At 43.9% G+C, this 17,935-nt stretch overlaps 1 protein-coding gene across 1 annotated transcript in view; it reads right to left on the reverse strand.

Annotated features, from left to right (window-relative positions):
- The window catches only part of LOC118778970 (copine-5), a 102,883-nt gene that overhangs the window by 14,346 nt on the left and 70,602 nt on the right, over positions 1-17,935 (reverse strand). The window contains exons 10-13 of the mRNA XM_036530772.1: positions 13,791-13,832; positions 13,091-13,166; positions 7,836-7,889; positions 6,628-6,689 (exon numbers count right to left, since the gene is read on the reverse strand). Coding sequence (XP_036386665.1) covers positions 6,628-6,689; positions 7,836-7,889; positions 13,091-13,166; positions 13,791-13,832 — 234 coding nt within the window. The remainder of the gene's footprint in view (positions 1-6,627; positions 6,690-7,835; positions 7,890-13,090; positions 13,167-13,790; positions 13,833-17,935) is intronic.

Below are 17,935 nucleotides of genomic sequence, written 5' to 3' on the forward strand. Positions count from 1 at the left end.
TTGAGTGTAATTCTACCAGAACAAAACAATCCCATAATCACGCTGTTGTGCCACGACACCACAATCTGAAATTCTTAATTGCACCGTATGGGTGAGTTAACATTGCTTGAATGTGGCGTATTGTTTCTGTGGTTGTAGTAATGATACCTCTCCAGTCCCAGATGGTTGGGATCTACAAAGAGCAGCACAAGCACTAAGAGGAAACGTTCCTGTCATGCATGATTCATGAGAAATCCAAGGTCAAGAATCTCATATCTTGAGATGGAGTGTAATAAACTACATTTTTATTCCCATGAGATGCAAAATGGCAGCCGCGTGTGTGTGCATGTGTGTGCGTGTGTATGCGTGTGTGTGCGTGCATGAGTGCAGGCAGCCAGGTGAACATGCTGAGGAGGAGGTCATACACCTGCGTCTGTCTGGTTTTATTGTGATGAGAGCCTTTATTGCCATGACTGCTCTTGCCATGTGTCTGTGATCATACCCGGTTCCTCCTGCAGCAGGATACTCCTTGCTCACATGTGCCCACTGCACAATATCAGCATCAGACCCAACATTGCCTGAGACGCTGTTAACTGTTTCATCTTGAATAAGGCACGTATGCTCACTTTCAATGTCTGTGACCCCACCGTGAGTGCAAATCAGGGTATTATTGCTCAGTCTGTTGCCACATGCTGAGATCTGTGTTAGCAAAGTAGAAAAAAAATCAGTGCACTAATTTAGCTGGAGGAAACACAGCAAACAGACTGGGGAAATGCTAAATATGTAGGATTAAATCATACCACTTAAGGTCATGGCCAATATAGCTATTCTGCAGTATCATATAAAACTGAAAAATAATATGATACGCTAATGCTGTAGTACAGATGTTTGTATTCAAAATGACTATTGAGCATCCTCAATAACATAGTGTATTTCTCAACAGCATGTTGCAGGGTCCTCCTCTCCCCTACGTACACTATCCTGTGAAAAAGCTATCATTTCAAATAAGAGGTTTGTTTGTACCACAGAAACCATCTCGTGTCAAACTCATCACGTCGAGTCCAGGTGAGGAACACTTCAGACGTAATCACCGGATCAATCCATCCTGGCAGTAAGAACATAGAGATTCATATTCGTATAACTTCTAACACATAGATGCTCGCGCGCACGCACACACACACACACACTCACAAGTGCACACATACATATGTAGACACACATGGGCCTGCAAACTCCCAAAATCATGTGACACACACATATACACACAAACACACACACACACGCGTGCGGACATACACACACACACGGACATACATACACACATAGAGATACAAACCAACAGACTCACTGTGTCTAGTTCAGCTTTGAATCCTTAGGGAAGTTTTTCTGTAAATGATCCCATCTTAAACTGTACCCTATTCAATCATTTTACTAGTTTTCATAACAGACCCTGCCAGTGGAACTTATTTTTAATAACCTTGGCTCAGGAACACAAATCTATTGAAATTCAAACGTCTGGAATCACTCAAGATGAAATCTGCAAACAGATTTGCCTTCTTCAAATAATCCGTGACTTGGACGACACACGTTTGGACAGGTAGAAAACCAGGCTTATTAGCTTCACAAATCCCTCGCCATGCTCGCCTGATCAGATCAAGCCTCATGCAAAGCAGAGCAGAACGCACAACAAGAAAAACATCACCAGTGTATACCTGCTCTGTCTCCTTGAACACCAGAAAGAAAGGATCCAGCCAACACAGCCTGAGTTATTTTGTACAGCTCCATGCTAAGCGTGCTAAACAAGCGAATGAATCACTGTGGTATTTGGATTTTTCTAGAGCATATCATCATCATCTAATAATCAGAGCAAATAAAATGTCCACACTGAATTCATTAATCAGGCAGAAACAACAACAAAGAAACCAAGGCATAGGTAACTTCATCGAAGTTTCAACAAGAAAAGATTCAATAAACCTTAATGGAAAGGTGATAAATTCAGTAATACCCTTTAAGGTTCAGAGAAAATATACAACTTTTGCCCCTCACTGACCTGGATTATAATGGTCCCTATTAAAAATTCATGAAAACCCATTTACTCCGAAACCCCATTACAATATACCTGGACAATACAAAGAAACCATTTTAATTATAATCTGGGAAATCACAAAGGAGTTTGTCTTGTTTTTTTGCTGACCGTCTGGCTCCAGGTAAGAATATGGCGAGGGCAATTTATAGTAACATAAAACAGAAATAAAGAAATAATCCCACAAAGCCATTAAAACCCTCAAAATTAAGGATAATATACCCGCTGTCAACTGCTTTCATAGGGTTGCTTATTTATTTCATTCATTCCCCATATCTACACAAGGATGTTTATTGAATCAATACAGGTTAAAGTATCTTGATCAAGGGTACAACCGTAGAGGCCCATCAGAGATTTGGAGCCCTCTGTCCTTGATGAACGGGGCTTGTTGCCGACAGAGCAGTGCAATCGATGGACACAAAGGCTGCCGCCATCACGTGTCAGGTCTCATCAGGTGGCCCATTAGGGACAACACATCACTTCTTCAGTGCAGTAATCTCTGTGTCAAACTGTGTCCCAGGATGGAAACATTTTTGTTTTGGTTGGAGAGGGAGCTGGAGTACCGTGCACTTCATGCCGTGCGCCGCGGCTGGGAGGGTTGGGATTTCTGAACAGCATCTCATTTTTTGCATCTCGTTGCATTTCCATTAGCACAAGACTTTACTGAAGCATTCCATTTCATAAACTATTCATGTTTTCTCATTTGCCTCTCATTGCCTTAAGTTGCATATTTTACATGGAGGATGTAACAGTCACTTTGTGGGGCAGATCGCTTGCAAATCACCCTTACAAGTCAGTATTTCTCTCTTTGTAGATTTGCATGCACTTATTTCTTTGTCCAGAGTAAAAATAATGAGTGGACGCCACATTTTATTTCCATTGTTTAAGCAAACAGCGTCTGCGCATGCAATTAGAACCAAACACGTTCACCTCACTGGAGCTTTGAATGAACGTTAAGTATTCTTGGAAGGGACAAGAACAATCTGTACATGAAACCGGGGTAAAGAGTTTAGTGGGACATACCCAGCACAAAACAGGTCAAAGACCATTACATTGCTGCCTTAATGCTTGGCAGATTCAACCAGACTCTTTTGCTGGGTTTCATTCTCTCAAAGAATCACTCCAGGGGCCTGTAAAGCTTTTCCCCTTTCTAAAAAAAAGCCCAGCAATACCTGAAGCACAAACCATAAGAGGGAAGACAGTGGCGTTCCACTTCCCATATCCCATACCATTAGACTTCGGGGGACAAGCACAATCCCCTCTGATAGAAATGTCAAAACTGGATGGCATCCATATGGTGACAGAAGCAGATTACCAGCGGTTACGCGGTGGTCGGCCGCGGGAGCCGCGGAGGTAAAGGTCAGCGTGTAATCAGCGTTGGCGGAGCCTGGGCCAGCAGGAGAGCTCATTTTCAGCGGCTCTCCAAGGAGGAGGGCACAGTGTCAAGAGCAAGGCGCTGACACTAAGGCTAATGGAGACATTGCCTCTGGGCCGACTGCCTCCTCTGCTCTCTTTTTTACCCCCCAAAGCCCCCCTCCCTCCTCCCCGGCCATTTCACCGCCGCAGCCTGTGTGAGGGAGGCAGCTGTGCTCCTGAACCCTGCGCACTGCTGCGTGTTTACCTGCCCCGTGTAACCCTGTGTCTGCACGTCCCCGGTGGCGAAATGAATGCACTGTGAGACTGTACCAGCACCTGGTTTTCTCAGCCACAATAGCGCTGACCCAAACCACCACTCCCCACTGCAAACTCCCACACACAGACACAAACACACAATCAGACAGCTGCCTGGGTCTCACCTCAAGCCACACCTGCTCACTGGAGACCCAAACAGTGGCACCCACATGTACAGTACAAGAGCCACCATTCACCAGAGGGGCTGACAATGTCCCACGGCAACCAGGCTATCCAGTGCCGTCCTCCTCTCTGTCCCTCCCTGCAGCTCTACCCCAAGTTGCATGCACTAATTACCCATTGAATATGGGTGAACAGACACCCTCCACTGACCCACACCTGCCCCTTGGCACCACACAACCAAGGGGCTGGCAGCGCATCTGCCCCCGCTGATGTTAATGCCCAGCTGCACACAGTTCCGACCCACCCACAGGAGCCCAGAGCAGAATCCTCCTTCCAGCAGGCGTACCTGCACCGGCCAACTCCACTAATAACACAGGCACCACAGATGGATGTCTAAATCCTGCTGAAATACAACACAGAGCCAAGAGTATGTGTGGTTTAAAATTCTTATCAGCTGTGTTTCATTTTTTAACTGAATTTCCTTCTTAGTCGCAGTTAAAAAAAGGTTTGTTCAGTCATGTTTCCAACTGATGAATCCAGCTAAATTACATTAACGCCCCACGCCTGTGGTGTTCAATATCCTCTTAATTACAAATACGTTAAGTTAGGGATTTCATAAAATGAAACTATTATCAAATGAATCATTGGTCAGTTCGATTATTGAACATTATTTACATGTTAAATTGACTAAGTCACATAATTGAGATTTGAATGTTATGAAAATGTCTAGTGTGGGATGTCCTACAGAAGTAACTGTCCAGTATCCTTTGAGTGACACTATATCAAAGACATCACTAAGAAATATCACATCAGTGAGAAATGGTATGTTAAGCAAACAACATGTTATACAAAAACACTAACACATTATCACGGTATGCTGTGAAAAATATGTTATATTTGAATAGTTTGACACCACAATATAGTTTACACATTTATATTGGCACCTAGAGGAAGAAAATGAGGGCCTTTTAAAACTGAAAAGTGAGTCTGAATACAAAAAGATACTTTTATATTGACATTTACAGCGTGAACATCCTCTCACCAGATAGGAGCTATAGAATCTTTTATACTATCTCTGAAGAAAGAAAAAAACATAACTGCCATTGATTTCCAACCAAACCCTGGGAAATTGTGCTGACCAATTCATATTGTATTTCTTACAAAACGCCAGCCCTAACTTGACCTTTAACAGTCAACGGATGGCAGTACACAAAAAAAAGAATGATTGCAATGCAGGAGAATATCTCAGCAACATGATTCACTGGAATGGGAGAACTGTTAGTAAATATCAGCTCTGCAGGTGACATTAAGAACCTTGACAATTCAATCGACAACAATTCTGGGGAGTCCACAGAGATATCTCACTTAGCCACACTGCTGTGGAACATTGGTTAATGTGAAAGCCACAGAGACACATTGGTAGCAGAGCTATTGTCTTACTTTGGCCATGAGCGTTATTGTATTTTTTTTTTTTTAAGTTCATTCTCCTGAGTTGCTTTAACTGTGCAGCACCTCCATCCATTGGCCCTCCAGGGAACATTTCCCATTGGGCAAGCTACAAGACCATTTTATTGGCCCTAAGATACTGTCAATCTGGATTAGGTTCCGCCCAGTCCTAATAATGAATGCAAGTTTACTAAAGTTCACAAACCCCATCTTCCTCCTCTTGCCATCCCCCTTACACTACTCCCATAATATGAACAGGGCTAGCTTGGTCGGTAAAGAGTCCAGTGCATCATGCTGTGATCCTGGCTGCATGGACATGCAACTGACTGTCCATTTCCTGGGTCAAATTTGCATTTCAGTATAATTTCAGGAAGGGCATATACCTTCACAGTACAAATTGGTCCTGCTACTGAGTCTACAGGAGAATAAAAAACTAACTATCTAACGATTCCATTGTTTTTTTTTCTGGTTCTTTTTCTCTTACTAGTAACATCCCTAGATATCGTATAGACAGTTCACGTATGCAACGATAAATTCCTAATTGCTATGGTTCGAAACAGCTAGCAAAACCAAAAGTTTATGAAAGGGTGATGATCTCCTGAAAGGAACACCATTTCCATCTTCAAAACCCATCACAGTATTTACATGGACATACTGTGGTGCGGAGGAGCACATGGACATGATGGATTGAAACATCTGCCATGTGCATCCAAATACCTCATGTTATTGTGCCTTATTTGCCCATGACATGAGAAGAAAAAAGGTAAGCTGTCATCACATGGACATTACCTCATTATAGCTGCCCGCTTTGATGTTAAATCCTTCACCTTATGCAAAACAAAAAAAAAAACCTGACAACTGTCAAGGGAAATACAACAGCATCTACTCGCTGCAAATCTTTTATCTCAGCCAATTACACACAACAGCTGTCAAATGTATGCATGCATTTCTGCACAAATTAACAATCCAATCACTACATGAGCAGCACCATGGACCGATAAACGCTGCAATGGTATGTCCTTTGAGGAAAACTTCTTTTTATTTGCCAATGCTTTGCCCATCTTTAGTCGTCGATGTTCTTGTTAGAAGACGAACCCGAATTGTATATATCAATCAAAAAGCCTGGCAATGGAAAGTGTGTCCTACATTGACAGGTACACTGTATGCAATATCAAAAGGACATTCACCTGTTCAAAATGATAAACTAATTATCAGCACTGTAGACAATTACTGGAACTAACTGCTAGTATTGAGCCAGCTGGCACGGTTAGGTGTGGGCGTTTCTATTTTTTGTGCGCCATATGTTTCTGTCTCTCTCTACTCACCCTCCTTTGATGTAATCCAGAAAGGTGAATTCGGATTCCACGGAGAAGGACAGTAGCGTCACCTTGAAAAGAGAGAGAATGAGAAATGGGATAACATTCGCATACAGCGCACATAAACACGTAGCATGTCTAATTATTAGCACGAAGGAGAGGCGATCTTAATGACTGATCGTTCTTTATCTCGCCTCAGGGTAAATTAAAACGAAGGCCTTCCCATTGATATTGCGGTCACACGTGTAATAGACTTCTCATTGCTCACTGATAGCAGAGTGAAGATTGATAAACTCGCTAATTGTGTGACATTGCAAGAGTGCAAAGTTACTATGCGGGGGACATGAGCAGAGGACAAAGTACAGCCACTGTGGTGACATTCAGGCAGTGCAATTCATAGATATCACATTCTGTGGTCTACACTGCCATGTACCTACAGAAATATTCTACATTACGACCAGGCAGTCAGCTCCCACATTCATCCAGCCCTCATTCATCCTTATCTAGAGGATTGCAGGTGGTAACAGGAGGTTCCAGTGCTGTCACCATTGAGATGCCAGCTATAAATGTTTCATTTCAGGCCACACCCCTTCAAGAATGTTCACAATGAGCCAGCGAATCAAAATACTGACAGCTTCAACAATGGGAGAGACAGAACTTTCAATGTGAAGCACACAGAGCTATCTGGTCAATGTACAGAATATGTCTGATGAAACCCGCTTGTATAGATCTGCTTGAAGTGCACTGCCTTCCTGTTTTCCACTCTCTCACAGCCGTCAGCTCTCTTGGCGGGAATAGAGTCTAATGAACAGCGCCGGCTGGCTTTCCTCGTATGTCTTTTGCTATAACTCAGCTCCACCATCTGTTGACTGCATTCCGTAATGGCTGCTGTCTTCCTCTTTTCTGTGATATGCGGTTGCCATACATAGTTATTTTAAGATTCCATTGTACAGACTATCGACAAACCACCACACAGAAGGACGCCTTTGCATTTATGCCATTTTAATTAGCGTTAAGTGTGAAAACGGATACCAATTAATTTGGAAGTAAACATTCTCTCCAGCAGAAGGCATATTGTATTGTATTGTTTCCCTGCTTGCATAAATTAGTGGTAAGCACTGTTAATTAATGGAGGAGGAAAAAGTAGGAGTTTTTTATGGTTGGAGGATACGAAATTGGGAGGGTTGTCACAGCCAGTTCTGTGGCTGCACACTCACCGTTCCAGAATTCACATATTTCTTTTTCTTCATTTTCTTTTTGGGATTCACCACCTGCAACCAAAACAGAAAGAGTGCAGTTAATAACAAAGCTCAGTTTGTATTGTGTTCAGGAGAAATGACACAATCTCCACTGCCCTCCACATCAGATTTCAAAAGGTTGACTTCATCCAAGTCAACAAGACTCTGAGAAAAAAACGACGAGATTCGCATTTCCTAGCAAATGGGAAAAGGAGCTGGTGCTCTCCTCCTGTGGGGGATTCTGGCTGAGTCATAAATAATGGCCAGGGCAGCACGCCAGCAAATTCTGCTGCAGCGCCGATGTGTTTCAAAACGCCCGTGCAACCAGCAGGTACAACGCTAATGACATGGAGGACTTTTATCTCAGTCACTCTCCAGCACACACCCCGCCTTCTCCCTCTCTGAGTGACTCTGTATGGAGGCACAGGAGGATGTCAAGAGCGGAAAACAGAGACAGAACACGAAGCCACAGGCTGACTGCTGTTTGACTCAAGAAGCAGATGGATGGTGTAACTGGAGAGAGAGGCTAGCAAAGATGTCTCCGTGGGTCATCCACGCTATCGACCGAGTGAGGCCAGGGAGACTGATGTCGCCAAGAGCAAATGTGTGTACACACACAGGGCGAGGAACAAACAGCCCCACGCATGGTGGAAAAGCCTGGGAATAGCTACTTCTTGGGTTCGTTTTTTACTCCTCGGCCCACAGAGACAGTGTCTGAGAGAAGGACAAAGGTTGTTGACGTGTCACTCATAAGACACTTCCATCCCTCTGTTGTGTAAATGCATATTCATTAATACAGAACCCCCGGTAATGTTCTAATGCTAACCTTACAATCACAATTTCACATTACTTTAATGCTTTAGCTTTTGTACTTCGATAGACTAAGTAAATGGTCCCACACAAGGCAGATTTGTGAATGCTTGGCATTGAACATGGAGCCAGATGCTTCTCCAGAGTTTTACTTTGGCTCAGACCAACCCTGTATACCTTTCAGAAAGTAAGTGTGAAGTGGGCTTTGTAATGTGCATTAGTTTATTGGTGCTCTGAATTTGAAAAAGGCGGAATTATGCATTTGCCAATTTCCCACACACCGCAGTCCCTTCTCATATGCTTTCCCGTGAAGCACCATGCATTCCTAAATGACCTGCACTGCAACACAACATTAGCCTGTCTTTACACCAGCACTTTAAATGTCCATTAGTGTTGGTTTTTGGGAACAGTTTCTAAATCTTGAGGCAAATCAAAACTTCTTTATTATTATTATTATTATTCTAATGCACCGTAACCAGTTGTAAATTAGATTTCAGCGACCGTTTCAAACACCACCTCTGTAGGCAGTGTAGGAGGCATCCACACTACATTAAGGCATTACGGAGCAGTACGTGCAAGTGTAAAGACTGATCTCTCCTTGATGTGTTTAAGGACACGTGCGCAGAACCCTTACAGCACTAGGCCCTGGGTTAGAGGCAGGGGGGGATTTTGCAGTTTAACCATTCAGAGTATTATTGTGTTATCTCTGTTATTACTGCTACTGCTGCTATTGTTGCAATGGTACACATGCAAATGACCTTTCGTGTTCTCAACAAAATTTTAAACTGCAAGACACCATGTAACTGTGTCAACTCCCTTTAAAATAAACTTGAGTGAGATTCAGAATCAGTGTCATGTTACCACCAGTTCCTGCCTACGTGGGTGCCAGCATGCTGTGCAATAAGTCCCCATTTTCTTAGATAGATCCTGCGACACTGACACCTACATCTAGATTAAAAATCTAAATTAATAAAATTAAAACACCAAATAGATATAACAAGATTTCATCCACCACCTCTGCAAGACAAAGTAGAGTATCTCTTTTTGGTGGAATTTTCGAGGAGTTGTGAATATGCAAAATGTTGTTTTTCAAATCATATACAGATAATTTGATATTGTCACACCAGTGGTGTCTATAACGGCATAAAAAGAACGGGTCGTCCTGTCTTGCTTCAATTCACTCCCATTTTCCGAGCCGTGCTTCTGCCAAAAATATTCAAGTCACACGACAACAAAAGGTTACAGTGTGTCAGATGAACTGAAATAATTCTGAATTATTGCAGGGTGTGCAGTTAGGAGCTGTCAAATGGCAGAACCGGACTCAGGTGTTTAGCTGCTTTTTTGACAGCCCTTTTACATTTGCAGGTTTTGTATAGAGCAAAATAGCAGCACAAAAATGTACAAGCAAAGTAGACCTAAATATAGTTATTTAAAAATAAAATTCACATTAACTGCCATTTTTGAAAAAAGACCACTCATAGGTTGTGTGCCTTCTTCTACTGGTCACATGCCTCTGATGCTATTGCAGATGCACATGTGTGCACAGAGAATGAGCCCATTGTAGATGCAGCTTGTTTCTAGATGAAACAGCTGTGGTAGGATGTAAAGGTTTGGCCTCATTAAAGAGGGCTTCAGAGGTATCAAATTCCAGTTTTTCTTTGCAAATCCAGAGGAAAAAATCTTCTAGAAACAGTATTCTGATGAGTTCACATGTCCACGCGTAATTTTGACACTAGCACAGCATGGCTGCTGGAACAATTGAAAACAACCTTTACTCTCCATTAGAGACTAGCATTCATTTTTTGAATTCACTTGGGACAGGTTCCTGCTGAAAAGCATAGTGAGGAAGATATTGCTCTCTGTGTTGAATTTAGGACAGATGGGTTTAATGAGCAGTAGGCAACAGGGCTTCACCCTAGACAGAACGCCGGGCTTAAAGACGAGACTTTGGGAGCTCACTCCTGGGAGCTGTGTAACCACTAAAAACACCTGTTGCCAGAGGCACAGTAAGGTAATTAGTCTAAATAGTCTGATGGTGATGTGAGTTAGGGAGCAAGTCCATAGACTGCCAGGAAGTGTCACTTTTGTCACCTCACGCACAAGTAATTTTGCTCTGAGGGCCAATCTTCTCCACAGACCTTTAATAAAATCCTTTGTCCTTGGCACAGCTGCCTATCCCTTAAACTGATGCAGGATATCGTTGGCAAAATGCTGTCAAAGGCCAAACACACTCTGCCTCTCATAGAGTGACACTCATTATTGCATCATGAATAACAAGGCACCATCTGCTTGAAACTGACTCTTTGATTAGATTTTTTTTAATGTCAGTTTGGGGAAAAGAACTTTCAGACAGTTCCTTGCTCAGTCAGCCAAACCCATTTCTCATTGTACAAGCTCATCCTAACTTTCAGTGTCTTTAACCTCCTGTCTCTCATCCCCCTAAATCCCCTTCCAGAGCTCAGATACCCAGTCCATGAAGCTCACAGTGGGGGAAACAGCCTCGTCCATAATGCCAGGTCCAAGTGCCTTAACGAAGGGACAGCTCTATATCTTTCTGTTAAACCTTCACTTAATAAATGAGTGTAATGAATTTTGCTGCCTAGAAATTTATATAGTGGATGATTGAAAGCAAACTGATTAATGGGCAGATCAAGTCAGCTGATAGTCATGAAGCATGCAGGCACACAAGGACCAGCTCCAACACCGTCAAGATCGAACACAGTCCTTATAAATCTGTGCCTACACAGCTCCCATTTCCAAAGCAACATCGAATTCAAATGCAAACGCAAACTTACACCTTCTACTGACACCATCCACATTTCGTACTACCAAAGGTTACAAACAGTCGAAATGTTATACAGGTATAAATATATCACATGCATAAGGTATTATGACATTGTATTAAATTATTTAAAGCAATAATTATGTTATTGTACGATTATTATACAGATCCTCTTCTTCTCACTCCCACCTCCTACTCACTCCCCTTCTCTCTGCTTTCTGAATCTACCTCTGACCTCTGTCTGCATTTGTTTTCAGGCTCCTCTAAAATACTAGCTGCCTCTCTCCCCTTTGCTCTCCTGCAGGGATAATGCAGGAGAGCCAAAGTATGGGCCTGTCGCACGTTACACTGTCCATTAGATTCGAGAGCACAAGATAAAGGTAAGCTCTTCAGCCAAAGAGCTGCTCTGATACAATGAGCTCACGCCGTCTTTTTCAACCATACCAAAGAGATGAAAGGACCACGTGATCCCGCTAGGTAAAAGAGTACTTGAGAACCATTCTGACAAAACAATGAAAGTCAGATGAAGACAAAGGCTATTAAGTGTGCCAGCATGTTTATTAAAACCCTTTCAGAGTAACGCAGCCCCACGTGTCACAACTTAAACAGCGTGCTCCCCTACAAAGGGTTTCATTCGCAGCATGAAAGGGCACCTCCGCTGCCAATCTCCTGTCACGTCCACAGCACGCCGCCTCTGTGCCCCTCTGAAAACACGAGGCTGACTAACGCACACGCTAATCTAACATGGCGCGTTTTTCACAAGCGAGCTGAGCCCAGCTTACACGGGGGGGTTAGACATATAACGATTTCCTGAAACCAGCAAGGGGGCTATGGGAAATAAGTGTAATAATTTTCAATCCCCCGAAACAATCTGACGATAATCCCCTTTTGCACACCTCCTTATGGCAGGTCTGTAGCAGGTGATTTCCATTTCGAAACGAGTTCGAGGAGCCGAAGACGGTAATGGAAATCTATACTGCACTGATACTACATGGGGGACACAGGGTGGGGGGTGGCGGGGTGGACTAAAAGGAATACTTCTTTAAACAAAGGGATTATTAATGCATGGAATAAATTGCACAGCAGATAAAGGGGATGTCTTCTAAATCCTGATGGAAAGCAGACCCCTGGGGGCGAAGGGACCTGGCAAAGGTCTGACACCCCCCCCAAGGCATGCTGGGAACTTAATTAGCGCTCATGTCACACAGGAGGACACTTCGTTTACAGGTCTGCCCACTGAGGAGGCACGGTGGCAGGCCTCACTGGCAGCAGGAGGATAATGAGGGCAACATGGTTGACCAAACAAGGAAAAACAACATCTCGTAACGTTGTAGAATGGCTGTGCTTTGGTCACGTTATCCATGTAACACCTCAGCAATGTTCTGATCGTCCTACGCTCGGAGTGTGCAGGTGGGAAAACAGGGTGGAACTGTCAAAACACAGACTTTACTTTCATGTGACTTTCCAGCCATTTCTGCTCCACTCTGGAGATAAGACACTAAGCTAATACCCATACAATTCAATATCACAGTGGCATTTGTGTTTGGTGGTTAAATTAGCCTTGGTCTTCTTAAATAACCACTACATTGTAAAATGAAGATGTGACTGCCTGACATGATGAACTCTGCATGAGCCCTCTCACCTCATACACGTTGAACTGGCTCTGTCCCCGGGCCAGCTCCCGGTAGCTGGTGGTGAACTCCCCAATGAAGTCATGGCTGAAAGAGGGCACAACAAGAGCTCATCAGACCCTCATGATCCAAATGTTTTAACATGGGTTGCGTTTTTGGGGTGAATTAACTGACGTGCTAGCATTCCCAGCACCATCTTTGAGCCATAGCTGTGGTGAGTCCAGATCGATCGTGTGTTACAGCCTGCCCTTCCGTGGCATGAATATGGATGATATGCAAACGGCTGTTAGAGGAGTTGATTGCATTAGCTGCATACCTCAGCTTAAGGCTGCCTGTCAGCCCACAGAGGACTGTTAATATATAAACCAGGGGTGATACTTAATGGCCTCAGCTAATGAGGTCAGTACAGGGGGGAAGCACTGAGCTGCTATCGTGTCTTATGGCAGAGGACAAATCAAGGCTGCCACAGGAGGGGGTCGAACTCAAATTCATTTTCAATAGAGATATCTGCATAGCGCTGATGAAGTATTAGATTATATTCTTTGTTTGTTTAAAACAGTGGTGCCCAAGCCAAGATTAAAACTGGTGACCTGGAGATGAGAATTCTATCACCAGTCACCAGTATTAACTCCAAAACAGTGGCCTCATGAAGTGCCAACCCCCTGACACACACACACACATATATACCCACACCCCTCCTTCTCCACTCACCTGCCATCACGGTCCCAGTCGTATACCTCCACCTTGATTGTTCTGCAACAACATGAAAGGACAAACGTGAGGAAACATATGTGCTCAGTTCTTCTGCATATCTGGTTCCAACCTCCAAAAGAAAATCAGTGCCTTGAAAATTCACAGCGTGATTCTCTGTGAGTCAGCTTGGGTAGCTCTGAGAAAAAAATGACACCCAGGGAAATTGTTTGTTTTTCACACATCAAGTGTTTATACAGTATAAAAGTTTATACAGTGTCAACCTTTTGAGTTATAAGTGTCGTTTGCTGGGTACATGCTTTGTACATCCAACTATACACCCTCCCTGAAGTACATTTTCAAATACTTCCAGAAAATTCTAGTCAGAAATTTATGTTAAGCAAGATAATTGGAAGGTAAAGTGCTGATAATGTTTCAAAGACAGACCTGGGTGCCCTTTAAAACAACTGCACAGTTTAGAAGCAGACAGGAAAACCATGCAAAAGCCAGACATAATGGCAGCAGTGATTATTTCGAATTGAGTCTTCAGTCTTGATCCCACAAGATAAAGAGTTGAGCTGTGCAATGAATAACTCCGGCACAAACGAATGAATCTTGAGACAAGTATTGCACAGCACTGTTAAAAACACCTTTTTTAAAAAAACAAAAAAAGATGAATACATCACCAATTAATGTAGAAGAAAAACACATTATTCCTCAACAGAGACACTACTTCCTCCAAGGCTTTTCCACCCACGTTTCAGACGCAATCAGACAAAATCCTTCCATCCCATTTAATTTGAGCGGTCGATGCTTACAGCAAATGAGACCAGATCAAATGGTAGGGGCCTGTTGGAGGGTAATCTGTCAGAAGAGTTAATTATGGTGTAAATAAAGAAAAGTTCATTTAATCAGTGACTGAGGTAACCAAAAATGAATTGAAATGAATTAAAATAAAACTGCGACCAATGCCATACAGCCCATAAAGGGTACATTCATATTCAAGAGAAGTGATATTAAATTCTCTCTCCTGCTGACAGCAGAGAGAAAACTCAGTGAAAGTTTGCAAAATGTTGAATATGCCTTTATTTCTGCACCAGGCTACATATTTAATCCCATGAACAAAGGTGGAGGTGGGCGAGACATCATCCGATCCACAAAAACTGCAAAAAAAAAAACACACACACAGAACAAAGAGGCTCCAAAATCGGCGTGCGATCTGGGAGAGCTTTGCGGAGCCGGGGAGCGTCTCTGACACTTCCTCTTCAAAGCTGTGAGTCAGCAGCTCCATCACAGGGGCCCGCGCGGCACGCACGCTCTCCGAGAGCGAGGGGGAGAAGAAAGGAGGGAATGAGGGAGCGGGCGCAGGTGGCACGGAAAACAAGGGATTATACGCGCTTGCCTCCGGAGTTCCTGTCAGTCATCTCTCCCTGACTGCGGAGTGAAAAATAAACCCTGTGCAGTTGGGGGGGGGGGGGGGGCACTTGCTGTGGTGCTGTTGGAGCAGGGGCGTAGGGAATGGCCCTGATCTGTATTTATTCCCTCCCCACCTGAATGCCCAGCTGTTGGCCCTACCATGCTGAGAAGGAGTGTGGGTGGGTGTGCGTGCACGTTCGCACCGAGAGTCTCGCAGCAGACCTGCCTTCCCCACAATGCCCTGGGAAACCTCCCTCCCAGCAAGGAAGCACACGAAAGCTGGGAGCCGAGCTGATCTCGGCAGATTTTTGACGAACTCCAGCGCTCTGTGACCTGAGCGGTGCTGTAAAAGCCGTGCTTTTCAGCTCAGTCTGACTCACCGCAACAGAGCCTCACTCTGCCGCTGCAAAGCTGCTTACTGTGGGAAGACCTGCATGACAAAATTACTCATTAAGGGACAAAACTGTATCTTTTAATCCAGTGAGAGGAGCAGTTAGGAGTCATTCCAAAAGCATCTAATGTGGCCCACCATGTGGCGTCTACATTAGATTTAATAACCTTTCAAAGAAGAAGTAGACACTAGCACATCTCCGAAACAAAACTCTTACGTCTTTACGTATGCAGAATGCCACACATGATGTGCTCCTGGGTTGAATAAAGGTCTTCTTTTTCCTCTTCCTCTTCTTCTTCCTCTTCTTCAAACCACGCACTTCCTGCTAAGTTCCTGGTAAGGTGATGATCACTTCTGAGGCCACGTCCACACCAGAGAAACAAATCTCTTCTGACGCCCGAGCAGTATCAGTCTCAGCACATCAGCACAGCTCTGCTGCGTCTGGAGATGAGGCTTTATTTTTCACCTCTGTCAAATGCAGGAAACGAGGGCCCCACATGAAACACCTCTACAAGTGGCAAGCTCCACACCTTGCTCACGTGTTGACAGAAATGTCAAAACCACTTACTTCCACATGCTTTACCGTAAGTGATTCTACCATGTGCAGGGTGTCAGGCATGACATTAAGACCCTGTTTTTGTGATACAGGTAAACAAATGCCTAGCTTTCAGTTGCTACTATTGGGAGAAAAAATAAAACCTAATATCATCTCCCTGAGCCAGCTGTCTTGAGCTAAGACTTTGAAAGGAGGAAAAAAATAATCAAGCTGGAGAAATAATTCTTCCCCAAGACCCATGATTTTAGTAGACATGAGCAAATACAGTAAAAACATTAAAACTCCTTGTGGATCAAAAGGACAGTTGGGACTTTTCAAAGTAGCTTTGCACAACCGAAGACACCAAGCCCAGAACCCAGATAGAATGGCATATTTATATTTTATGGTATGTATTTACATAGCAGATACACGCATCTTACATATATTGTATATCATTTAGCTCAGATATGTATGCAGTACGTTACTGGAGTAACCAAGCTATCTTGGGATTCAGACATACAACCAGAGGCAAGTGCTGCAGCCACAGTTCTCCGCTGTTGCCCCTGAGAAACCAATTTAGCTTAATAAGCAGGGAAACCATGATCTAACTGTGGGCGTCTAAAATGTTCTCCGGCTTAGAACAGAAATAGAAACCATCACGCAATTGGCCAGTACACTGATACACTGGGAGCTGACCTATAATTCTTTATTGTGTGAGCAAATGGAGAGGGCAGAACTGGCTGTTCCTTGCAGACACCCTCTCAGGACAAAAGCTGGGTTCGAGGAGTACTATTTAGCCGTCAGCTGAAGCAACAGCATCTCACAGCTGTTGGTGCGTCACAGCCTGGTGGCCTTTCGTACCTCCAGGTGCGACATTTAGAGCAGAATGTTTTGCTCCCCTGCTCATCCGCTTCCTGCGCCCAGATCACAAAAAAAAGGCATCAGCGGAACAAAAACCGTTGCAGGGAGGAGCTGTTCTTTCTGATCTCTGAACCGGATTTGGTGGGCACGGCCCAAGGGCACATTGATCTCACTTGGGCAGCTTGGATATTGAAGCATGGAGGTCTGAAGCAATCTCACAACCCCTTATTGTCCTATGTTGCACAAACGGTGGATTTACGGCTCTGACATTCAACATGTGCACATTCTCTGACCATGACGGAAAGAGGTGACAGTGAACCATTATGCGGGTGTGGCAAGGACAGCCACGGGAAGAATTGGCCTTAGTACTGGGCTTGGTTTACTGCTGACCCATCTTCACTCCTCCCATTGTGTGACAGGGCAGCTGTCCCCCGCTACCTCCATCCTCAAATGGAGCCACTTTCAGTCCCACCTGCTATACCCAACTCTAGTCTTTCCATCTCCTTTTGCTGAACTTTAGGTCCCATTCAAAGCTTTCTCGTTTCTTCTAACTATTGTCCTCAAGCAGCCAAATGGCAGCCCATGATCTCTTTCCATTACCATAAACTCCATAAACTGCAATTCACTAAGTTGCTGGTCTGTGTGGCCTCTCCGTATTAATAGTCGGGGAGAAACCTCACTCGCCCAGATAAGGACGGTTCGACCCACAGAGATTACACACTGCACCAGTGTTTAATCAGAGGTTTATCACAAGCACCAGTCCCATTCCAGAACCAAATCGATGAACAGGCACAGGTGCCTGCAATTAACCCCATTCAGAGACGCAGCCAGATAATGGTCAGAAATCAATGATGTTTGAATAAACCTAACCAGGATCATTTAATATGATCACCACCTCCATATCTAAATGGTGCATTTGTTTATCAGTAACTCCACCAATGCAATGATATAGCACAAGTGTCT

The sequence above is a fragment of the Megalops cyprinoides genome, chromosome 6, assembly GCF_013368585.1.
Source record: "Megalops cyprinoides isolate fMegCyp1 chromosome 6, fMegCyp1.pri, whole genome shotgun sequence".
Lineage (NCBI taxonomy): Eukaryota > Metazoa > Chordata > Actinopteri > Elopiformes > Megalopidae > Megalops > Megalops cyprinoides.